General features: G+C 42.8%; 1 protein-coding gene across 1 annotated transcript in view; it reads left to right on the top strand.

The window, feature by feature from the left end:
• PDXK (pyridoxal kinase) overlaps window positions 1-14,351 on the top strand; it is a 50,343-nt gene extending 35,992 nt beyond the window's left edge. The window contains exons 5-11 of the mRNA XM_052794048.1: window positions 487-533; window positions 2,678-2,763; window positions 3,585-3,630; window positions 6,256-6,367; window positions 7,753-7,889; window positions 8,448-8,514; window positions 9,287-14,351. Coding sequence (XP_052650008.1) covers window positions 487-533; window positions 2,678-2,763; window positions 3,585-3,630; window positions 6,256-6,367; window positions 7,753-7,889; window positions 8,448-8,514; window positions 9,287-9,399 — 608 coding nt within the window. The 3' untranslated portion in view covers window positions 9,400-14,351. The remainder of the gene's footprint in view (window positions 1-486; window positions 534-2,677; window positions 2,764-3,584; window positions 3,631-6,255; window positions 6,368-7,752; window positions 7,890-8,447; window positions 8,515-9,286) is intronic.
• Window positions 14,352-25,805: the final 11,454 nt, after the last annotated feature.

Below are 25,805 nucleotides of genomic sequence, written 5' to 3'. Positions count from 1 at the left end.
TATGTGTACACACAGCATTTTAGTGTGTACGTTTGGCATGTATCTTTTTACGTTACAGTAAAAATAGGACTCTTCACAGCTATTAGCTTCTCCCATGTTTCTTCCCCACCATACTACTATTTCAGAGTTTTGGATTGGGGAGTGAAGGGGAGGGTTCTCTGCGTTTTCCAGAACAAAAGCCCCTTTACTCCCCGTGGTCAGACCCTCTCATCCTCATCACCTTCAGACATAACAACATGGAAGCAGGTAGGAGAGGGTGACTACAACCCTCTGACAATTGTTTAAGACACATGGCCTACTCTTTCAGAATTGGCAGCTACCAGTTATAAATTTCAGGTTGAATGTGCTGCAAGAGCTGTGAGAGTATATAAGCTATCAGGTGCTCAGTGCTGTTACATAGCCACTACTGTTATCTAAAACTTTTCCCTCCCACCAGGGTCTCTATAACCGTACCCCATTTCTAAAGCTAGATTTATTCTGTTCCAGTATGCGATCCAGTGATGGGTGACAAATGGAATGGAGAAGGCTCCATGGTTAGTGCTTATCTGTTTGGATTCTCTGTATAGTGAATATTTGCTATATAAGGATGTCTAAAGATTTATTAATTTTTAAACACCAAAACTAAGCTACTTTAGCTAAGCGTGGCTTTGGATCCCAGCATCAAGTAAGTTTGTACTTTAATTTCCTGTATTTGAATGAGTTTAGTATCTGGGAAGAATGGTGGCTGCATAGCCCTGGGATTATTTCTAACTCTCTGCTGAGACAACAGGTGGAATACAGACCCTGTCCGCAGGAAGATATCCCCCTGCTCCTCCTCCTTGTCTCACTGGAGTTCCCTCATCTTCTTTCAAGAGCTCTATTTTGGCTGGTAGCCTGGCTGGCATTGTCAGTGATCATGTGAATTGACATACCACTTGAACCTAAACGAAGATGACTTATTTCGTGTGAGATCCAACAGCTGTTAGGCATTGGGCTGTGATCAGTGACAGAAAGGTTCTGTGTGCCAATACCAGACTGCATACTGACAAACATTCCTTTTTGATCAAAACTAGCAAATAATTTCAGTAAAAATGCAGTGTGGGAAGACATCAGCAATAATGGTATTTTATGTTTTCTTCTGCCTTAGCTAGTCATGCACTATGAATTCCTCTTTGTCCTTGTACCTTTTTACAGTTTACCTGCTCATAAAACATCACATGAAGTAGCACTTAGTAATAAATTTGCCATTGCTTTTGTGTTCTATTCTTTCATTTTATGTCTATTGCAATATTTATTGTCCTTGGCTTTTTCTAACAAGGCAGAGATCTAGCAGCTGTAGAGTCACCTTGCAAAACATTAGCTCTTGGGAGAAGTCAAAACCATGGGCCTACCTGTGACTTTTGGGTGGAAGATAAGGTAGATGGAAGAAGAGGAGAATATTTAACATGCAAACCACCAACTCCTTCCTGCCAAGAAAAGTAATAAAATCATTATTTAAAATGCCTTGGTTTAGACATGACCTAGTCTTGTATTTCTGTCTAAAGGCAGAGTCCCTGTGACACTGTTGCTTCACCATGGCTGCATGAGTGAGCTCAGTACCCTGCCCTGAGTAGCTTCTGAGACTAACAGAGAAAATAAAACATGGACAAAAGGGAATATTAGTCCTGATTTAGCAAATGGGGTTCTGCCAAAGAATATCAGCTACTAGTAAACAATGAACTTTTAATAAAGGTTTTGTTAAATTGAGTTACAGCAGGACTCGGGAAGGTGAGGTGACCCCTGTACCCATCTAACCCGAACGCCTAGCTGAGCTCCAGTGTATGCCAAAACAGCTGATGCTTTTCAGCTTTGAGCCTGAAGAGCATGCAGGTTGGTGGGCTCCTGTTACGTCTCAGTGTATGTCACCTGCTTAGACAACCAATATCCCTTTGCTGATGGGCTGCATTTAGCTAATGAAGATGCGGTAGAGATGGAAAAGACAGGCAGAAAGGGGAGCATTGGCCCTCATTACTGGAAGAGCTGATTCTGCACACAGTGAAGTATGCTAGTGTTTTGTTAGACTTTGGTGCAATGCAAGCGAAGTATTTTTAATGTCCTTATTGAAACTGCTTTATAGATTAAGTTGTACTGAACAAATTACAAATCTGATTCCCATTCACACATACTGATGTACAGCACACCCTAGAAATACAGCACTGAAAGGAGGAGGCAAAATAACACATAGCATGGATGTTACTTGTTCCTAAATCCCACAATGCAACACAATCAATGTGGGCACATGCTGCCACAGCAAAGGGCCTCTGTACTGTCGGTACAACAACAAAGTAGTTTCTTTTGGAGGTAGGGACATGAGAAAGGGTTCCCCATGTTGGGACACTGTATTTCTTCATGCTGCTGTGTCACCTTGGTGAGAGGGAACCCGAAAGTTCTTCCTCCAGGCACCATTTCCTTTTAATGCTGCCAGTTTAGGCGTGTCTGCTTAGCGGTGCTTCCTATCGCCTCCAGTGAAAGAAGGGCTGTTGGTTGTACTGTCACCAGCTGGAGGATGCACTGCCATGTTAGCTACTGCTGCATAGCAGTGCACTGGGAGCTGTCAGGTTACTCAGTGACAGCATGAGTGGTAGTTGAGGGAAGGAGAGTTGCAGTCCCACATCTCAGATGCTGCTGACAACATTTGATACTGTTTCTTCTCCCCTAGTATGTGCCCAAGGATCTCCTCCCAGTCTACAGGGACAAAGTCGTACCTGTTGCTGATATAATTACTCCTAACCAGTTTGAAGCTGAGTAAGTACTCCTTTTATAGCCAAATAAACTTGGGGATAGAATCAGGGAAGGCTGATACCTGTTGTTTTATTTGTCTCAATACAGTGCCATAGGTATGTATGTGTTGGGTTTTGGTTTTTAGCTGTTACTTTCAAGTGGTGCTTTTCAGCAAATCTCCAACTGTTCCATATTGAAACCAATAAAAAAATCTGGGAGTTACATGAGGAAAAAGATTTCTCTTCTTTTCTCCGGTCTCTCATTTTCACGATTACTTTTTGTTACCTCCAGAGGCCTGTATCTAGGGCAGGTTAAAAAAATACATTTCTTCCCTTCCCCGTCCTTACCCATTCCTAGGAAAATTTTTATTATATGTCAGAATATCAAAACTGAAATAGCTTGAATCAAACCCCCAAAATTAGATTCAGAAATACCACCATGGCAACATCTCATAGGAGTTAAGAATTTAAATGCCTCCTGCCCGTCCTATCTACATAGCTGTAACTCTTTGGTCAGGAGGTAATCTGTTGTGATACACCACAGGCTGTCTCCCTAAGGGGAGGGAGCACCTACATGGAAGGTCGCGAGAAGACAGTTGTGAGGGAATTTTATGATACAGGGATCTCTACAGGAGGCAGGTTAGGACTGGTGTGAGTCCGCTTCAGCAGTACTGTGTATCTGTGCACTTAACTTTTAAACACAGTGGTCTGGTACAGCAGATGACGTAGCTACAAACCATTTAGGCCTGTATGGTGCAGTCCAAGCTTTCTTCCTTTCAAAGAGTAAACAAAGCAGTCATTGCCTGGAGAGCTTGTGCTCTTTTAAGATTTCTTTTTCATTCTCAGGTTACTCACGGGCAGGAAGATTCACACAGAAAAAGACGCTTTAGAGGTAAGTAGGCAAGGAGTAGGATGTGTAAGATCTCTTTCTGAATTCCTGCCTGCAATGCTGAAGTTTGCCATTTGCTTAAACTTTGACGTCACTTTGGCCTCTGTCCTTTCTCTCCGTTTATCATTAAAGCTTGTGCACTCCAGGCGCAAAACATTTCTGTTCTAGTGTCAGGCTTCTGAAGAAACTTCCCGGAAGAACTACAGATGAAGGCATTACAGTGGTAGTGAGTGTGAGCTCGTTTTCTTGCAGTGTAAGAAGGGTAGCAGCAGCACACGTGGCAAGTAACCGCACGCTGTCAGCGCTGTGGAAATGCACTGGCTGGGGTGAAAACCCCGGGTGACCCTGTGCATTAGAAACCTGCATGAGTCGCTCCCTCTGCTGTCCACATATGAGTCGTGCAACAGCAATGCTGAGTGTTAGAACAGCCGTTTCACGTTCCTCCATACAGACTGTTTGCAAGGAAGAGAGCTACTAGCAAACTCTTACGAGGATTGACTGAATACACTCTGAATCTCTTCCTGACCGTGCTTGCTGGTGCTCTGTTTCTCTTCCTTAAATTGACTCAAAGGGGATGAGACCTGGGTTGCAAAAGGGTAGATTGCGTAGATGAGAAACCAGACTGGGAGTGATGGCCTTCGGGTACTTCCTGGTGAAAGACAGACAAATCCACAGCTTTGATAGCTGCTGTCATCACCATACAGAGATGATGGGTGGTCCACAAATACACTGCATTGAGGTGTAAGGATTTATCCTTTTACACAAACTGAAGAAAACGAAAAGCTACAGGTCTTAGCGATGAAGGACAAAATAGGAATATGGTTTTATTCGTGTCTTTGTTTTGTTGACTAGTCAAGTGCTTTCATAATGGACTGATGTTACTTCTTCCAGTTTGGTTTTGAACTTCAAAGGAACACAAAATCTTTTAAACAAACAGCAGCTGCAGTGGCACCCTGGAGAGTAGCCGGGGTCTGTCATCCCAAATGTTTGTTGTTCTTTTTACTCCAGCAACGTCATGCAACATGGGCTGATTACCATCTCTTCGTGGCAGGAAGCAGCTCCAAAGATCTCAGTTCTTTTAATTTCCGCCCCCCACCCCAGTTTTACATTACCCCACTGTGCTGGGTGAGGGTGATGAACTGTGCTTCATGCCACTAGCTGCTACAGTTCTTCTGTTCTCATCGTCACCAGTGGAACCACAGCCTTGAGAACAACACTATTAGCTGAGCAGCCATTAGGTTTAGGTTTGCATATTTCAGCTGCAAACATGAATTGCATGTGCTAAACAGTTTTAGAAGTTAGTTTTCTGACTGTCTCATTCATGTGATGGGTTTTAAAAAATCTAAAGAGCCAGAATTATACTTAGGAATGGAAACACTTTTAAAATAGTTTCTTGCAGGATATTATATTTTAATCTGTCTCCCCAGCTGCATGTCATATATAGGTCTATCCTTCTGAGTAATAATTCATGCTGGAATTTGTCCCCTTTGGAGGTCATAGGAATTCTGGCATCGATTTCCATGGTGACATGTTTCCATTCATTTCTTTAGCAAGACTAGTGACGACAGTATAGACTTTTAACATAAAATTAAGTATGATGTAATATTAATGGGGAAGGGGCTAAGTCCTACAACTAGAAATACTGGTGATTAGGTTCTTGGTGAATTGTGACTAAGAAGTGAAATTGAGTTTAATGTTACTTCACAGGTTGATTATGTCAGCATATGGTGGATTTACGGCTTCTTTAAAACCAAACCAATGTCTGTGCAAAGAGGTCTGACAGTTGAAGAAACTTGGAGGCTTAGACAAGAAAGAAAAGCAATAGAGAATTAAAAAATAGCAGAAATAAATCCTTATCATTCAGCTGCTCATGAGTCATAGCTAGCCTGAGAGGATTTTTAGTTAAACTCTTCTGGGAGAATTAATATTTTATCTGTGTTTTATGCTAAACTCATTATTGAAGTCATTCTTCCTTCTGTGAAATCAAAATCACTTCTGTAGCAACCAATTGTGATGTCAGAAGTAGAGTATTAATGAGTTTAAGTGAGGAACACACGGTGGAAATACACCTGCAAAGGTGCATAATTTACAGGTGTAATTTGGGGTTTGAAACAGAATGAGAAAAGAAGATTGAGACAGACACAGTTGTACATCTCATTTAGCTCTTTAACTCTTAATTTTTGCTAACTCTTAAAGTAGTAGCTAAACAAGACTTCATGACCTGGAGTTATTGGCTTTCTAGCAAGTGTTTCAAGATGCCAGCTCAGGTGCATGTGTCTGTATATTTGTTCTCTTATTCTTTTGATAGTATGTTCTGAAAACATGATGCAGACAAAAATTCTGATCACAGCTGATACAGAGTGTTATTTTCAGAGGAGCATCCAAAGATAATACAGAGATGCTTATATATTTTAACAGGTGTGTACATTTAAATACGGATGTTTTGACTCCCCTATTTCAAATTAATTCCCCTAATTCAAGTGAACTCTTTGAGTAGAAACTGCTTTTTCTCTTTACAAAAGATGCCAAAATAAGGTGCTTGTCAAAAATCCTCAGTACTATGAATGATGCAAAGTTTAATCAACACACATTGCAGTCACTGATTCCTGTCTTTTTGCACATGGAAAGGTAATGGATATGCTCCATGCCATGGGACCAGAGACTGTGGTGATCACAAGCTCAGATCTACAGGCACCTCTAGGAAACGACTACCTAATTGCTCTGGGAAGCCACAGAAAAAGTAAGTCATGAACTCTGTCATTAAACTGTGCTTTAACCTGTCCTGTGCTTTCAGTTACTTTTTTAATAAGTAGGTTCATCAAACGCATCTGTAGTGCATGGAAGGAGCTTAGATCCTTAAGTGAACTTCTCTTACAGTAATATCAGAGAGCAGTAAGAATGGGGCTGCTCCATGAGGGAGGACAAGCTGAGAGCTGAGCATGATCATAACACAGGCAGAGCACTGCCCTCACCAACAGGGCACAGGCCCACAGTATCTGAATAAGGTGAGCAGAACGAGTGGTGATGGCGGACAGGTCCCATTGGCAGTCCAGTGATCATCAGAGAAAGGAGAGACAAGCCAGGTCGGAGATTAATCTGGAAAATCTAATGAGTAAGTCGGGACAGCAGGGCTGTACACAAGTACACCTACAACATAGCTCAGGCAAGGATGCTTGCACCCAGGCCTGAGCTTCCGTGCAGCTCCTGGGCAAGTGGGCAGAGGGTGCATGGGTGGAGGATGTCCTAGGTGAGGTTGATCAGGGCTGTTAAAGCCCCTAGTAGCGGCCCTGACAAATAGTAGCGGTATAAAACAGGAACTTTGAATGTTTTGAATGCTCTTATGAAAAGTTACACTGTCCTGTTAGCAGATTGTTCCTCCCCGATAGGTTCTGCTGCTTCTTTATATCCCCTTCTATACCATCACCAAGATTCACTGTGTGTTTGGACTGTTGCAGGATGTTTTTACCTGAGAAGGGCATAGTTATGTGGCATGGTATATGATCTCTTTTTCTTGTTCATCTAAGGGATCTAAACGTGGGCATCACATTCTGGACTGCTGAGAGACTGAAAAAGTCTTGATATTCAAAACGGATTCCGCTAAGAATCAGTCAGTGGGTCTTAGCACTTGCTACATGCCAGGTCTGGAATGTCTGGTCATTCCAATGGTGATTACAATATAGCACATGGATCAGATATTCTCTGCTGTTGTCTACAGCTGCTCTTGTGCCTTCATACAACCCAGAGATACTGTAAATTATGGTTTGGGATGCCCCATCTAGGATTCAGCAGTCTCCGTAAATATGTGGTTTCCTGAGCAAGCTGCTGCTGCTGCTGTCTAAATGAAAATAGGTCGCTCTGAATCCTTATGAAAATGAAGGTGCTAGCTACCTGCTCCCTCTTAAGTGAAGTATGTACAGTATATAAGTTGTAAATGCTATCCCAACTTGGCAAAGTTTTGAAAGGTTGCACCTTTTAAAAGAGCTGGTACAAAGTTTACAATGCTCCTTAGCATCTTTACATTCCAAACAACAAAGAAATTCAAATCTGGTGATCACCTTTAAATTATAGTAAATGCTATTGTATTAATTGCTGGATCTGTTACTTAACTGTCTGTCTGTGTTGTAGCTAAAGCAGATGGTACCAAGATGACACAAAGAATTCGAATGGAGTCTCCTAAGGTGGATGCTGTCTTTGTTGGAACAGGAGACTTGTTTGCTGCTATGCTTTTGGCATGGACACATAAGCATCCAAACAATTTGAAGGTGTGGGAGAAGTTACGCATCTCACTGCAAGTTTAGACTATGTTTCTTTTTTTTTATTACTTTTAATCTATGACATTATTTAAAGACTCTCATCTGGTTTGGCTTTTTTTCTTCACCTCAGAGGATAAAAAGCAGAATTTCCTTTTTGCCAAAACATTTTAGCTTGTACAATTTCGGGCGGTCACATTTCAGTTACATGCTTTTTGTAGTTTTGCCAAATAAGTTGTTCTCTCTAGAGAGAGAGAGACTGCATGCATGTTTGTAATTATATTTTTTACCCTCACTTCATAATAAGCACTGAAAATCATTTATCAGATCTATTTTTCTATTTCTTTACCTTAAGCACACAGAGTCATTGATATGGGTGTATGGTTTCTAATATCTGTTTTGGGAGAATTAAGAGAGTCTAAAGTGTTTTTTTCCCAAACTCTATGTTACATAGTTGTCATCCTGTTTGCATCTCAGTCACGTTTGCCTATTAATAGCAGCGTTTTTGAAATAATATTAAACTAGGCAGCTGAAATTTTACTAAAACCTGAATATATTATGTTAATGCAGGTGGCATGTGAAAAGACTGTCTCAGCCATGCAACATGTTCTGCAAAGGACCATTAAGAGTGCAAAAGGTAATTCATTCAAACCTTGTTCCCTTGTTCTGTCTGGATTTGCATCAGAAGAAACATTCAAAGAGCTTTCTGGTTTTCTGACTGAAGGGAGCCCTCCGTGCAGAAGCAGCCAGAGAATTTACAGAATGAGAGCTTGGTAGTCTTGTCAGTGCATGTTCCTTACTGTGTCCTCCAAGCCTATTTTTGACAACACCCGACTGAAGATGTCACTGTTCAGCTTGTAGCGGCACTACAGTCATGCTGACTGTGCTTTACTGCTTTGCAAAAGAGGGGTGGAAGAAATTGAGGAACTGCCGAGTTTGACGTGCAAGAGACCTTCTGTTTTAAGTGTAGCTCCATCACTTTCCCTTTGAGTGCATGTGTTTAGTATTGAGAGGGGTTTATCAACTAATAATAAACTGTCTGTTTGCTGTGTTGGGCATGTGAGGAGAAATTTTTGTTTCAGCTTCTGTCCCCTTGGAGTTCCCATGTCTTTCAGTTCCTAAGGAGATCCAGATGGGATCTGTGGGTTCTCGGAGCATTTCTGTGTCACTTTCTAATAACAGCAGAGCTGTATTTCTTTCCTGGAGAGAGGTGTAGAAGGGGGTGGTAAGAAATCACAGTGCTGACCTGGATCTTCCACCTTGGAAGCTTTTATCAGGGTAGTAAGGGGGGTTAGTAAGGGAGATAGGGGAGGGGAGGAGCATAGAAAAAATGGTGGGGTAACAGAACAATGTAACATGTTTCTTTTTATACTGCTGTTTTTAATGACATTCTGATGTCATCTTTTTAGCACAAGCTGGAGAAGGAAACAAACCAAACTCAGCCCAGCTGGAACTGAGAATGGTCCAAAGCAAAAAGGACATAGAAAACCCAGACATCATAGTGAAAGCCACCGTGTTATAAAGGCTGTATGTCTCCAGTAACGCACAATGTATTGATGTCCTCATTTCTTTCCTGTAAATTGTAATATTTGCCTTAGATCTGTGACAGAAACCTGACTTTCATGAAATAGTGCCCAGCATAGGCAGATACCCACTCTCAAACATATGTGCTGGCCTTGCTCAGTTTTAAAAACAAAACAGTTAGTGTGTATTGAAGCATATTACCAGGTATCAAAATGGCTGTCCAATTCAGTTAGTCTGTGTAATTACCCAGGGCAAGAGAGTACAATGTTCCTGCCTTGCCAAAGACTTTAGATGTGAATTTGCTAATGGAATGCTTGACTGACTGGAAAATATATTTCAAGATGGCATCTAGTGCCAATGGAGCTGGCTCCATGCTCCCTTTTCCTGGAGATATCTGGTTACCTACTCTGGTATTCAGTATCTCAGCTGCTATGAAACTAAGCAGGGTTAAAACTACACACAAAGTTCTGGTTGTGTGTGGGAATACTTTGAAGATGTTTGGCATATAAATTCTCTGAAGTGACCTTGAGGTGTCATTCATGTTACTGATAACTGCTCTTGTTTCTTTCCTATGAACAGCTGCACAGCTTCATTTTTTGCAGGTACTGGCTGCTTATTTCTAATGTCTGTAGGTGCCCCCATGATTTTCTTCCAAAAGCTGCTCGAGAAACATCTTCATTAATAAGATAATAACTTTATTCAGTAGCACTGATTAGAAATTTGTAGTTCTACCTCTGAGGCCAGGCTGATTCTTTGTTTAGTTTTTAACTAAGGACAAACATCCTGTAAGTACAAAGGAGAAAGCAGCTCTTACCCTGAAAGCTGGCTACCCTAGTTTGTTCTTCATGGGTGGATGTATTTACAAACTATGTAGGGCACTTCCACTTAACAATAGTGAGCACTATTGGCAGCTTACCAATGAAGCAATGTGGTAAAAGTAATTTTTTTTAGTTTAGTAAGGTTTAGTAAGTTACGTATGTTTGCCAAACGCAGTGAAACATACAAAATTAATTTGTTCATAATGTAAGTCTCTGCAGCCTATGCTGATTAGAGATGACAGAAATGCATTCATATTAATGCATCTTTATTTCAGAATTCTGCTTCATAAGGCTTCAAAATGGGTTTCTTAATAATTTCAGCATTCTATACGTCACAGCTACATATTATACCAGTAGGGCAGATATGCTGACAGGTACTGACCACTCGTACTTCCATGTGATTTCTGTATGGTACTGAGGTTCTTGCTTCTCCTAAGGTGAGGTCTAGTCTGTTGTTAAATCCAAATTAAGTTGATGAGCTTTATTTGTGTCAGACAGCATAGGGAGATTAAAATTGCATTTCTACTTGCAGTGACATGAAGCAAATTTGCATTAGAGGAAAGGGCTGAGTTTTTCTTGATTACCTGAGTATGCCCAGGAAACTCAGTCTTGGGTATCTCCCAGATACCTTTCCTGCATCTTCCTCATCACACCTGCCTAACTGATAGTGTCACTTGCATAGCTTGGGAGTCCCGAGGAGAGCTGGTTTGGAGATTGCTTTGGCCACTGAAGTCTTCACTTATCCCACCATTTTTGTGGATTTTCTGCCATTGTAAAAGTTAATTGGGTTCACCTAATAGAAGAGTAATTTATCCTTGAAGTGAATTTTTAGCTGAATAGATTTTTTTCGTAGAGTAAGATTTCATAATTAATACATTTCTGAAATCCCTCATTTTCAGTATCTCTGAAGCAAATGAAATTTAAGAGATGAACATGTTTTTCAGTAAATGTAACAGGCAAACCTCAGGCTTTCACTCTCAACAACTAATAATAATTTTATTTCCTCTCATGCATTTGGCATTAAAAATGGAAAAAAAAAATTCATATGACTTGAGAATGTCAAGGGGGAAAAAAAAAAAACCAAACCAGAAATGACCTACAAAATGTGACTCTACTGCCACAGTTTTTACTAACCACTGCCATGAAATAACTTTCTAGCAATAATAATTTTGGTGATGTGAAGAGTTGCTAAAATTAGCAGTCAGTAACAGAGATGAGCTCATGGCTGATATCCAACATGTAAAAAGACAAGAACTATCTTAACAATGTGTATCAATACCTGATGGGAAGCAGTGAAGAAGGAGCCAGACTCCTCTCAGTGGTGCCCAACGAAGGGATAACAAGCAATGGGCACAAATTGAAATATAGGAAATTCCATTTAAACATTAAAAAAACTTAATTCACTGTGAGGGTGATCAAACACTGGCACAGATTGCTTAGAGAGGTTGTGGAGTCTCCATCCCTGGAGATACTCAAAACCTGACTGAACATGGCCTTGAGCAACCTGCTGTATTTGACCCTGCTTGTGGAGTGGGGTTGGACTAGACAATCTCCAGAGATCCCTTCCAACCTCAACCATTCTGTGATTCTGTGAAATACAATGAATTGCCTTTCCTGGCAGTGCTGTATTTTTAAATTGATGCAAATATTTTTTTCTTCCTGAGACACAAACTTCCAGACAGGCTAGGAAATAGCTCAGTTTTAATAATTTGCCCCTCTTTTAGGTAAGCTGCTTTTTGCTTGGGTAGTTGTGCCAGAAATACAATTGCCTTTTTTGAGATAGTTGCTTTCAGCAAAAATACTTAAATACTGTAGCTGGTGATGCATTTCAACAGTTGAACACAAAAGTATTTTAACTGTTTCTAGCGTTGATTAAAGCAGCGTTACATGCTATATTCCAAACAGAAGTGTGATTCTATGAGCTGCTATGGGTCACATACAAAAATCTTCAGGTGGCCGAGCTTTGAGACCTCTACTGGTTCCCTCAGATTGCCAAGAACTAGATGAATCCCAGGAGCAGTTCACATGCAGTAAATGACATTTGATTTCTACGGTCCCATGGCTCCAGCACAGATCTTAGCTGGGTCTGGAACTGGCTTCTGGTACACTGTCTCCTATAGCCAGGGCTGTGGATTGCCCAGCACCCCCTGCACCAGCCCTGGCTTCATTGCCAGTCACGTAACATGGCCTGGCTTGGGAGCTGCGTGGGGCCAAATTGAGAGCCATATGGTGGCCATCACTGCACTAGTGCAGTGCAAAATTGAGGTTCTTCAATTCTTCACATCAGAGGACCAACAGGAGAGAGAAGCTCAAAATTGACCTTTTAAACTTTTTTTAAGCAGCAGTAACAGTCAAAATTTGCTGTCAAAGAAACCCTACCTGTTGTAAGCATGTACTACAGAACAGTCCTTTTAGTAAGTGTTATACAGCACAATTTTTTTGTTGTTTTCACAAGGGAATTGAGTGAAAGGCAAGGGCTGGTCTTTCTGAAATAAAGCAGCTTGGAATTTAGGAAACTTAAAGCTATCTTGCAAACAAGGTTTTATGTGTAAACCATAATGAACCATGATCTTACCATAAAAAAGAAAGCGATATATTTGTTGGAGCAGCTTATACCTTTCAGGTGTGATCATCTTTTCCCACTGCTTCAAAGAATGGATCAGTTCAGTAATTCACAGCTTCCATAGAATGTGACATACCCATGTTAAAAAAAAAAAAAAAAAGGCATGATGATACTAATGTGCTCAATTTGCAAAAGTTCATATTTTGCAGTAGCTAGATTCTGTAGCAATGGGCTGCTAGCTGCTTCTGCTTAAGTCCCCAGGGAGTTGCTCATGTGATACCTGTTTTAAACTCCTACTGACCTGATCTAAATTAGGTCAGGTTTATGTCTTCAGTGAAGAATTGGGCTTAACATCTCTTGCCAGGAACAAACATCAGAAATTATCTGTAAATATATTCTGTAGCTAATGTTTTGTAGTCACAACAGGCTAACAGGTATTTTTAAATGTCAAGGTATACACACTTAATACTTGGATGCTTTTTTGTTTGTTCAGTTACACAGCACTTTTTCATAATGTTTGCAGAACAAAATTCAAAGACTCAGCACAGTTCTGTCCAATCTTTTACTCCCTCCTCTCCTCTTGCATATAATAGTCTGTATCTGTTTCTGAGTTCTTACTGTCTTTCTGGTGCAGCTGGAAAGTGTCTCTGTATTAGACAGCTGCTCACTACTTATTTAAGGGCTTGGAGGAGACTTATCAGGGTTGTCTGATGCACTTGCAGATCCTTAGGTAAAGAAAAATGGTTAGTCTAAACTAGTTTAGGTCCCAATCGATTACAGAAGAACAAGCACTTTAGCCCAGAGAGTGGAGTCAATAACTAATGGATAATCTTCCATGACCGTCCTAACAGCATGCAAGGTGTCTGTAACCCACCAGTCCAGCATTCACCACTTAGGGACTGCTGACTTCATTGCCACACGTATGCCCATGTGTATGTGTGAAGTTAGCAGCAAAGGACGCTTCTAATGGTGAAGTGTATGTACGCATGGGAATGGTGAATCCTTTGTGTTTGTGTCCAGTCGACTTCTGCACTGTTCGTTCTTTTCACTTACTAGAAGTAATTTCTGCTGGATCCCTTTTTTCTGGAATGAACTTTCCAGTGTATGTGGTCAGCCATTTTGATTACTGCAGGTGCACTCATTTGTGGAGCTGTGGTGCAGGAGAGACCAAAAGTTTTTTAGAAATTATCTACTCTATTCTGGGCCCGGATTAGTCTCTAAATGCTTAAAATTGACATGTACCTCTTTGGGAGACATGCATAAAGACGTGCTAAGATCAATGCTATTCATACTCTATATAAACATTTAAGAAATCTGCAGTATGAATTGTTAACATTAATGTTTGTTTGCTGATTTTTTATCATAAGCAGGAGAAATCTATAATCAATGTGTTATACAAAAGAATCAGAGGACCAAGGTTTCTAGCTACTCATACTACCTTTTTTGAGTATCTTAACTGTGTCTTGATTGGTGTTAATTTGTTGTCTGAGACTGTTACGGTGATTGTATTGATTCATTTTAAAATATGTGGCAAGGAAGATTGTAATAAAAGCATCTACATTTAATATACCATGCACACACAAATTGTTAGATCCTATTTTTGAATATGTTAAACATTTCAGAATTAAACAGAACAAGAACAGTTTGATAGTCTTGCTGAATAAAGTGGATGTAATTAAAGGTTTCCTTAGTTATATCCTAGTATAGAGAAAGGGCAGTTAAAAGAAAGAGTGCACATTTGTGCACTGTAATCATCTCATTGTAAGATAGTAGGTATATGGAAGTGAGTAACATCCTTGTTGTCTTAATATTTTATTTTTTCTTTAAAGAAGTTTCATGGGAAGACAACTGTTGGCATTCTGCACCACTGCTCTTGTATGCGTCTTACTTGCATGTGTAGGACCTCCCTGTGTTGTGCTCTTTGTTCCTGCATACAAGGTGAGAAGAGGGGCTTGGAATAAGAACCACAGCTCATTTTGAGGTCTGTTTCTTGCGCAGCATTTAGCTGCACTCCCCTTCACAGAATTTTTATCTTACTGCGTAGGTTAGAGCATACAAGACTATATAGAAGGAAGCAGTTGTTCCTGCGTGTCAGAACAAGTGCTTCTGTCAGCACTCTACAGTGTCTCTTCTATGGGAGTATTTTGCAAGAGGAAGAGAGCAGGTATCCAGTTTAATGAGAGCACTGGTTATTGGAGAAGGTGCTATGTCATTATGCTGATGCCCACTGGAGAAGTTTGGCTTATGTTTATACTAAACAAAACCACCTCTCCTGAGTAAAGGTCCTTGCCCATTTAAAGAGTACTTTTAGAAGCTGATATAAGTGTTATAAATTTTGGTCACTCTGAAACCAAAATATTTCTTCATAAATGGAAGCACAACCCCTTCTTCTACATCCCATTGCAGCCTTATTGGCTCATTGGCTAGTCATTCAACTCCTGTTAGAATCACAGGATAAGATTATTCAGAGAGCTGTTCTTCATGGAAGACATTTGCTTCTGGTAAGTGAGAGCCTACTGCTGAACAGTTTTGTAGCTTTCTAAAACATATCCATTAAAGATGCATATCAGCCATGGAAACTAAGCTTTGAGATGTTCAGTCACAACCCTGAAAATAGCTCTCCTCTTTTAAATAAATGAGGAAAACAGCGAGTTTATACATGCATGCAGGAGCAGATTTAAGGTAAATCCATGAGGTTCAGTCAGAAACTGGAGAAGTGTGCCCTAAGCACCTGGCCAAGGGTGTTGAATGCAGAATGCAAGGGAGCTGCTATTGTCAGCATGATTTTTCAGGAGAGCCCAAGCTAGTTCTCACATTTTCCAGAAGGAAAGAATGCGGTTTGGTTTTCAACAGCCTAGGGAGATCCTGTCTGCTTCACCAGGAAACTCAGTGCCAGGTGACAGTCCCAGCGCCACCAGCCACCAGCTTGGTGCTTTTACTGCACCAGCAGCAATGGACCTCAAGGCAAATGGGATGTTCCCAAGTATGCTCCTAAATAAGCATGCGTTCCTGACTTAGTGCCTCCACAGTGCAAATAACAGTAATAAATCCACAATTTGCAAAGAAGTGAATAAGGCAGCACATTATTCAGATAGAGAAAACCAGCAATATGAGAAGGCTGTGCCATATGTTACCGCTGAAATCATATGTACTCCTTACCTATTGCCCTTGTGGTTGCATTGCTATTTAGAAAAATCTGTGCGTAGAAGAGTGTAATATATGTACTCTGTGTGTGTGTGTGTGTGTGTGTGTGTTGAAGCTTTATTTGCAATGTGGTGGGGTGGGAAACAGAATTTGGGGGCTGGCTGTGTAGGCCTTCAGGATGTGAGCAGAAGGTCTTAAAGAATTATATTTTTATAGATTGTGCTGAAGCTTTGGGTCCCAGCCACACATAGGCTTTTCTTCCAGAAAAGTAAAATGGTTTGGAAAGACAGTCAGGTGGCTGTAATATAGTAGGGATAGTACAACCCCACCAGCCCTGGACAAACAGAATAACTTAATAAAAGATGCCTTTTTAAGTAATATTTTTTTAGTGCTGAATTGTTAAACAAATAAATATTTATGAGCAAACTTTCTATGTACTTAAAGTTTGTGTGGTGCTTTGTACTGACTAGGTGGACCTGTTATATGTTTACACATCTTAATGATTGTCCTTGAGGTGTGTGTAGTAATTCAATGACTCTTATGTCAGAAAAACAGTGAAGTTCTGTGTAGTAGCAAATGATTTAATTTCTACTGAAAATGTAGGCTTTTGTAGTGTTTGTGTATTTTTCTGGTTGGCGGTTATGAGTTGTATTCTTTCTGCAGTAAGGCTTGTACGCTTGATTGTAGAGAGAGGCAATAGGATGGTAGATACCATTGTTTAAAAAGAAAACCCTAAATATTGCTACCTTATCCATTATAAAATCAGGTAAGTTTTGGCATAAGCCTGAAATTTAGATTTTGCATTGGAATAAAGTATCAAATACATCTAGGGCAGGTTAAAAATAGGTGAGGGATTTGTTTATTTAATTAAATAAGACTGGGGGATCTTACAAGTGCTTAATAGCAACATATAAATGGACAAGCCAAGAGACTGGAACAAAACTAGCTCGTTCACATTTTTGAACATTTTATGAATGTGGCTGAGCTAACTTCATAGCTTGTGCTCAATGTGTGCAACAGAGAGATGAGTAGGCTAAATGGGAGGAAGTAAAGATTTTTTCCCTGGAGTTTGTCAGTTGTAATAATGTGAAGAATTTTAGTAGGGTGATCTGAATTTAAATTCATAAATATATTAGCTTTCAGAAGAGTTGAGTTACCAACAAAATCCCATTCAGTCAAAAGGCAAGCTGTTAGCATGTTTGAAAATCGGAGTGCGATTTTTTCATCTTGCTATACTTACTTGAGTCTTTGTTTCTTATGGCTGGGAGACCAGGGCTAAACCACAGCCGTCCATATATATGTATATATTTATTTTGGGGTTGTCATTTGGGGGCTCTCTAGAAAGTGCAAGGGTCTGCAACATGAATGAGGTCGCGGAGTATGGCCCTCTGCTGAATGTTGTGCTCCTACTGCAACAGTTGGTGATCTGGAAAAACTGAGCATCGTTTATTATGTCTCTTTTAAGAAACATGGCAACATCCTCACCACACTTCTGAATAAATCACTACTGCAAAAAGTAGAGGAGAATTTATCAGAAGTTTTCTTCTCAAGAGTTCCTGAGTTCTGGATATGTTAAAAGAGAAGTACTTCTGCTTTGCTGAGTTAGCAAGAAAAATATCACCGAGATTGATAATGCATTGTTGAGGAGAGGCGACGGAAGGGAACGGCTATGTTTTGCATGCTTCGCTGTGCCTGGCTTTTCCTCCCCTCGGAATCTGTGGGTGCAATATACCTGTGGTGGTGGCAAAGTGACTGTTTTGCCTGCACCCAGCCTTGGGGGAAACGCAGAGGAGTTATTCTGAGCAAGTGGGAGATGAGGTCTGTGTGAAGCTGTTGGGCTGTTCATTTTGAAGTGCCGTACCAAAGCTCTGGTTTAGCACAACTCTGTATGCACTTTAAAGCGTGTGATGAACAGCACACTGGTTTCCTGGCTGCAGTGTAAGGGGGCAGAGTATTCATTCTCCTCCCTGTTCTAGGAACCTAGTTTAGCCATGTCATTTCCCTAGACTTCATCTATAGGCCATGGAGAACAAGAGACTCTAAAAGTGAATTATTCAGATGATTTAGGCTAGGCTTTTGTTCTTTAGAAAAGAAAGGTAGAGAATTATCAGCTGCTGTGATAGATCTAACTTATCCAGCTCAGCTACACCATAAAACTGTGCCCTAACCTTCCTCTCCCACCACTTGTGCTGGCCCTGGTACTTTCCTGTCCCCGTAATGAGTGAAGTGAAGGAGCTGAAACCAATGGGGAATTTATCCAGCCAAAACCCCTGAAGTTTTCATCTTTAGTTCCCTTAACCTTCTCATCCTGGAAACAGCTAAGCGCTTGTGCCGCTGCTAGGGAGGGGTTGGGAAGGTGCAGCTGGACAACATGGGGGAGAATGGGGTTGCCTCTTTTCCTGGCAGTGAGATGCTGTGTGAGCAGAACCTGATTGCAAAGCTGTACTGTTAGTGGTAAAGAAAAGTCTTTGTCAGCTAAGTACTTGATAGAAAAGGTGCAGATTTAGTAATCCGAGTTTGGTGTTCTTGATCCAGCCCATCCCCTGTATCGCAAAAACATTATAGTACTAAAAGATTTTGTTTGATTCCTCAATGATCTGTGTGATACTTGTGCCTAGCAGAGTAGAAAATAGCCAAGAATAAAGCAGTTATCTACCTGGGGAGCATAGTTGGAAGATCCAGGTGGAGAAAGTTTCATTTCTGCTTTCACAGCAGTTGAATGGTGTCAGAATTGTCCAGGTCTGGCTTTTTTCCTTCCCATCCCCTTTAAGTAGGGAAGCAATTGCATAAATAAGTAAGTAAATAATTAAGGGAAGTTACTTGGGAATTTAAGTGGCATTAGTATTTATTTTTGCTTACAGATTTTAAATCTTACCACACCAAAGGTCTCTAGTTCATAAGGGATTTTCAGAAGATGCCTTGCCAAGTGATGTGATGCAGCCTGTCACAGCTGGTTTGGAGCACAGCAAGCTTCTTGTGATACGCCTTGTGACACGCCTTGTGACAAATGGCGTTGGGATACCACCCGCGGACAGGTACCCCAGTCCTGTGGCCTGCATTTAGTACAGCACGTGTATTCATGTGCCTAATATGCGCTGTATGTGGATACATGCCTTGCTAGGGAAGAAAACTGTAGGGCTTGTTGCTGGAGATGCTATGGTGGAAGGAAACACTGGAGAATTTAGCACCATCCAATGATGTCATTTGCTGTTGGTGATTGTTAGTGCAATGTGTCCCTTTCAGTATTGTTTTCTTTCTGGAAGATGTGAGGGTGACAGCCTATATGCCATTTTAACATGCTTTTAGCTGGCTGAATGGGAAATACAAATCAAGATTGTTAAAAATGGAGGGGAGGGATAGACATGAATTTGCCTAAGATCTAAGCGAGTAGAGAAAATTTGAGATTTGTCTCTAATTCAGAAATAATTCAATATTGACCAAATGTGTGCCATGCCTTCAACGGGGAGTAGCATCTGGAAGAGGCCAATATTTAGGGTTTTTGCCCAAAGCACATTTAGTCCTGCTCTACTGTTTAGTGAAAACGCCAGTGCAGATGCCACCAGAGCCTCATCTCGTGGAGTAACGCTGTAATAAAGAACGTGATTTTCTTGTGAAAGTCTTAACCTCTTCTTATGAAAATAACACACAACTCAGTATTTTCATGGTGTATAAGTGAAATGTAATTTTTTTTTCAATAAAATACATCGCCTTTCCTAAATGTTTTTGGGGTTGTTTTTTTTCTTCCTTGGTGATGTTTCTCTTTCTCCAGTTAAGTGGGAGTACCTAGCTTTACTGGAGATCATAACTGTGAGATTCACGTGCTGGCATTTGCCCTCCTCTCGCTAATGCCTCCTGTGAGTTACCCGGAGGTGAGCCTTGTGCCCGTCCTGCTGTGTGTTACCTCTCCTCTGCTTGCCTTCCACCTCCGGGAGCTGCAGCACGGGGCAGCCGGCTGGCCGGAGCCTTCCTCCCGGGAATCCCACAGAAGGAAATCTCACTCCCCGACACAGTGCCGTGCTATTAACTGCCAATTGTCCCCCAGTTCCTGCGGCTCTGGGTAATTTCAAGTAATTATTGTGAAGAATGCCCAAAACCCGGAAGGAAAGTCTTTAATCCTGCTTGTGCCAGAACATTTCAAAACCTCACTGTGAGGAGTGAGGTGAGGTAAAACACACGGGATTCCTCTGGGGATTTGAGGCATTTAAATAGCCTCTGTTTGCAGTTATTGAGGTTTCACTGGTTGTTAATTATGTGGAAAGAATGGGCGGTAAATCTCAGGCCAGCATCAGAAGGGGGACTAGCCTGCCAGCTGCTGCTGTGTTAGGTCTCCTGAATGGTCTCCTTGAACGGCAGGCCAAGAGGAGAGGTATGACGACAGCTACACACCTTCCTGATCCTGTCTTGGGAGGCTTGGTTTATTCAATTTTATTTACATGGCTAATCCAGACACTTTGTGAATGCTAATCCCAGGTGTAGGTGCGCTCTTGAATGATCAAGGTGTCTCCCTGCTAATGATCTGACTACATCCATCATCATGGGAGAGAAAAAAATGGAATAGAATAGAAGTAGAACAGAACAGACTGCTTCAGTTGGAAGGGACCTACAACGATCATCTAGTCCAACTGCCTGACCAATTCAGGGCTGACTAAAAGTTAAAATATGTCATTAAGGGCGTTGTCCAAATGCCTCTTCAACACTGACAGGCTTGGGGCACCGACCACCTCTCTAGGAAGCCTGTTCCAGTGTTCAACAACCCTCTCGGTAAAGAAATGCTTCCTAATGTCCAGTCTAAACCTCCCCCGGCACAGCTTGTAACCATTCCCACACATCCTATCACTGGATCCCACGGAGAAGAGCTCAGCACCTCCCTCTCCACTTCCCCTCCTCAGAAAGCTGTAGAGAGCAATGAGTTTGCCCCTCAGCATCCTTTTCTCCAAATTAGACAAGCTTAAAGTCCTTAGCTGCTTCTCATAGAACATGCCTTCCAGCCCTTTCACCAGCTTTGCTGCCCTCCTCAGAAAGCTGTAGAGAGCAATGAGTTTGCCCCTCAGCATCCTTTTCTCCAAATTAGACAAGCTTAAAGTCCTTAGCTGCTTCTCATAGAACATGCCTTCCAGCCCTTTCACCAGCTTTGCTGCCCTCCTCTGGATGCATTCGAGGACCTTCACAACCTTGTTTAATTGTGGGGCCCAGAACTGCCCACAGTACTCAAGGTGAGGCCACACCAGCTCTGAATACAGCGGGATAATCCCCTCTTTTGACCGGCTGGTTACACTGTGTTGGATGCACCCCAGGATGCAGTTTGCCCTCTTGGCTGCCAGGGCACGCTGCTGACACACTGAGCCTGCTGTCAACCAGCACCCCCAGATCACTTCTGCAGGGCTGCTCCCCAGCCACTCCTCTCCCAATTTATACTTGTGCCCAGCATTACTCCGTCCTAGGTGCAGGATCTGGCATTTGGACTTGTTAAATTTTATCCCATTAATCACTGCCCAATGCTCCAGTCTATGTAGATCCCTCTGCAAGTCCTCTTGTCCCTCAAGAGAGTCAACAGCACCTCCCAGTTTGGTATCATCAGCAAATTTGTTAAAGGTGCATTTAAATCCTGCATCCAGATCATTGATACATATATTCAACAGAACTGGCCCTAGAATTGAACCCCGAGAAGCAACTGGTGGTGACCGGTCACCAGCCAGGTGCAGCCCCATTCATACAACCCTTTGAGCTCTGCCCTTCAGCCAGCTCTTCACCCAGCGCACCGTGAACCTGCTCATCCCACAGCTGGACGACTTGTCCAGAAGGATGCTGTCAGGGACAGTATCAACAGCCTTACTAAAATCCAGAAAAACTACATCCACCGCTTTTCCCTTCATCCACTAGGCAGGTGACCTTATCGTAGAAGGATATCAAATTAGTTAAACAGGACTTTCCTTTTGTGAACCCATGTTGACTGTGCCTGATGATGGCATTATTCTTTAAATGCCTTTCAATAGTACCCAGTATAATCTTCTCCATAATTTTTCCAGGAACTGAGGTTAGACTAACAGCTCTGTAGTTCCCTGGGTCTTTCCTCACGCCCTTTTTGTAGATTGGAATAACACTGGCTAGCTTCCAGCCAGCAGGGACCTCCCTGGACTCCCAAGACCTTTCGTAGGTGATCGAGAGGGGTCCTGCTGTAACATCCCCTGGCTCCTTCAGTACTCTGGGATCAATCCCATCAGGCCCCAAGGACTTGTGAACATGCAGCTGGTCCCTTACAATTTCAGTGTCCACAAATGGAAGGTCACTGTACCCACACTCGGGTTCCTCTGACTCAGGGACCAGGCAGCCCTAGGTCTATCAATATTATTAAAGACTGAGGCAAAAAATGCATTGAATGCCTCCGCTTTTTCTTCATCCCTATTAGTCAGATGACCATCTTCTACAAGTATTGGTCCAATGTTTTCTTGAGACCTCCTCTTGCTATTAACATGCTTTAAAATGCCCTTCTTGTTATCTGAAGCACCACTGGCTGGTTTCAACTCTGCTTGAGCTTTGGCATTTCGTGTCGTCTGCCTGCATATACAAACCATGGCTCTATAATCTTCCTGTGAAGCCTGACCTCACTTTCCGAGATCTTACAATTTCTTTTTCCTCTTGAGCTCCACGAGGAGTTCCCTGTTCAGCCAAGCTGGTCTTCTGCCCCGCTTGCTTGACTTACAACATAGTGGAATTGCCTGCTCCTGTGCTTCTAAAAGGTGCTGCTTAAAGAGCGACCAGCACTTGTGGACTCCTGAGCCCTCAAAAGCAGATTCCAAGGGTACTCTGCTAAATAGCTCCCTGAGTAGCTTAAAGTTTGCTCTCCTGAAGTCCAGGGTAGCAACTCTGTTGTCTTTTTTTCTCATTACACTGAAAATTTTAAACTCAACCACTTCATGATCACTGTGGCCAAGACAGCCACCTACCATCACATTCCCCGCGAGTTCTTCTCTATCCACAAACAGCAAGCATAGGAGGGCAGCTTTCCTAGTTGGCTCACTGAATACCTGTGACAAGAAGTTATCTCCTACAAACTTCAAGAATTTCCAAGACCTGCTCGTCTCACCAGTATGCTATTCCTACCTGATGTCTGGGAAGTTGAAATCTCCCATAAGGACAAGGGCTACCAATCCAGAAATTCCTCCTAATTGCCTATAGAATAACTCATCAGTGCTTACATCCTGACTGGGTGATCAGTAGTAGACACCCACTACAACATCTCCTTTGTTTTCCATCGCCCTAATCCTCACCCAGAGGCTCTCAACTGCATCTTCACTAACTGTAAGGGCTGTACAGTCAAACCTCTCCGTTACGTATAGTGCAACACCTCCACCTCGCCTGCCCTGCCTGTCCCTCCTGAGCAGCCTGTAGCCCTCCCTCCCAGCACTCCACTCGTGGGACTCATTCCCGCAAGTCTCATTAACACCAATGATACCGTAGCTCTGGGAGCTGACCAATGCTTCCAGTTCATCCTGTTTGTTTCTCATACTGCTCATACTTCTTTCCCATACTTCCCATACTTCTTTCTCATACTTCTCATACATACGTATTAGAAAGTCACTTTCTATGTGTTTGTCGGGGATACTATCATCAGTCTAACCCAGCCAGGGAATTTCAACCTTCCTAATCCCAGGGTCCTCCTGAAACGATCTCCAAAGCGGGTGCTGCCCCTGCAGCACGGTGACGGTTCCCTTCTCTACCAGCCCACGCTCCCGCCTGTGCCTGATTTACGGCAGCAGCCTGTCATCACAGCCTTTGGAAGAGATCCGTGTTGAGCCAGCCTGGCTGGCTTCTCCAGCTGACGGAGTGAGTGCGGAGGGGAAGGGAGCACGGCTCAATTTTCCCTGGCAGCTGTTGGCTCTGGGGAGTGGAGACAGGGAACCGGGAGAAAGGCCTGAAAAGGCGATTTGAATGTTTTAGGGGGAAGCGCTGAAGTTGCTGTCCTCTTCATAGCCCTGTTGTCCTCAAAGACGGGGCACCACACCAGCTGGGGCTCTCTCCTGTCACGAGCACCTTTCATATTCTTCTTGTCCTTCTTTGCAATTTGCTTAGAAGAAGAATTGGAGCACGTGCAAAGTAAGGAGAGACTTTGGAAGAGCGGTACCTCCTCGGAAAGTCTAGCAGAGCCTCCAGCAGGTCCTGATGTGAGACACAGGGCTCTCACGTGTCCCAAAAAAAGGAGTGTCTCCTGAAAAAAGGAGCATCTCATGCATGCACAGGAGGTCAGCAGGGCAGTTAAGTCTTTCCCTGAGCCAGCTGGCAGCCCGGAGAGCTGCGAGTCGGGTGACAAACGCTGTTCTTGCTGCCTCCTTTGCAGGTTTGAATGCTGCCGTCCTGGCGTAGAGACCGAGCCATCGCATTGCTCATCGTCTGAGCGGTCCAAAGGGGTGGGGAGGCAGTGAAGCTGGCAGGACACGGGAGCTGTGACAGGACCAGGCAGCGAGGGGGAAAAAAGTGAAAGCAGGAAAAGACATAGGACATAGGTGTGACTCCAGGGAGTATTTTTTGATATAGCTCATCTTTTGAACAGGGAGTTTAACTGCTACAGAAAGGCCACGTTCTGCCTTTGAGCTCTGCTCATCCTATTTGTGCCCCAGGAGCGCTGCTGCGGATGAAAGGAGCTGGAGTCCTCATGTTCCTGTCCCAGCCATGGGCCGCGGCTACCCAAAGCCAAGCCCTCTCCATGGAGCAGGCTGGTTAGCCCTGTCACAGAAACATGGTGGATTTTTTTTTCCTGTTTTCCTCTGGTAAGTAGGTTAGTTTCAAACACAACAGAAGATTGTTGCAGGCCACATAACCAAAAGGAATTTTAAGGAAATAATAAAAGCTTCCACCACCTCCACACCCCCTCGCCTCCCTTTTATTCCAAAGACTAGCTTGAATAATAAGCAAAGATGTGTAAAAAAATGAACAGAAGGGTAATACGCAGCATTGGCAGCCTTTTGAATTGAGCTGAATTATGAGTCAGGTCTGGTGAATGGCTTCAGGAGGGCTGGAAAGCCATGGCATTATTCATAACTCGTTAGCTGTGCCTGCTAAGACAAAGGCAATTAAATCTTGTGCTTTCAGCAATACCTTAACTGCAGGGAAGCCAGGGAGGAATTTAACACTCCCCTTCGCTGGTACCCAGCGTCCAGCATTTCACGGCTGGGTCCAGGTGCTGAGGGTGATGATACGGCACTAACCCACTTGGGTATCTCCAGCCTGGGCTGGGGTTTCTAAGCTGTGCTGTTGATCCAGCAAGCCTGCTTGAGTGCAAAAAACCATTACTAATGCTAGTAAAGGTTAAGTTTTGTGTTTAGTATTTAAATAAAGTTTTGGTAAATTAGTACTACAAGAGAACAGGTGCCCTTGTCAGTAAGAGCAAAGATGCCAAAATAATCTAAGGCCCACTTTCAGAGGCCACCAATGTTATTCCCTGGAATTGAATAATTCTTGAGACTTTAGCTTTTTTACCCCACTGGCACAATTCAGGTTCTTGCAGCTTCTGAGCAAGCAGCCGGTTCAGCAGCACTGGCTGCACGTTCCTTGGAGGGCTTGCGGTGGCGTGGGCAGGGGGAGACGAGGTTCTCAGGTGCGTGGTGAATTTTCCAAGTGCTCTACTAGTTAAATGCATATGGTCCAAAGCAGCCGAGGATGCAGCTACATGGCAGCAAAGGTGGATCCAGTGCAGGGCTGCTGTGGCCCCACCGACCCCTGCCCCTCACCCCCAGAGCCCTGCCTTCAGCTGGCAAGGAAGCCCTGGGGTGAGCTGTTTCAAGGAGCTGATCCTGCTGGAAACCACAACTACTGAAAAATGGGATTGCTTTTCAGCTGGGTCAGTTCCCTGAGCCACCACGCTGCCAGGAGCAGTGCAGGCAT

The sequence above is a fragment of the Harpia harpyja genome, chromosome 8 (genome assembly GCF_026419915.1).
Source record: "Harpia harpyja isolate bHarHar1 chromosome 8, bHarHar1 primary haplotype, whole genome shotgun sequence".
Taxonomy (NCBI): domain Eukaryota; kingdom Metazoa; phylum Chordata; class Aves; order Accipitriformes; family Accipitridae; genus Harpia; species Harpia harpyja.
The sequence above is the reverse complement of the archived record's forward strand: the minus strand, read 5'-3'. Positions and strand labels throughout refer to the sequence as shown.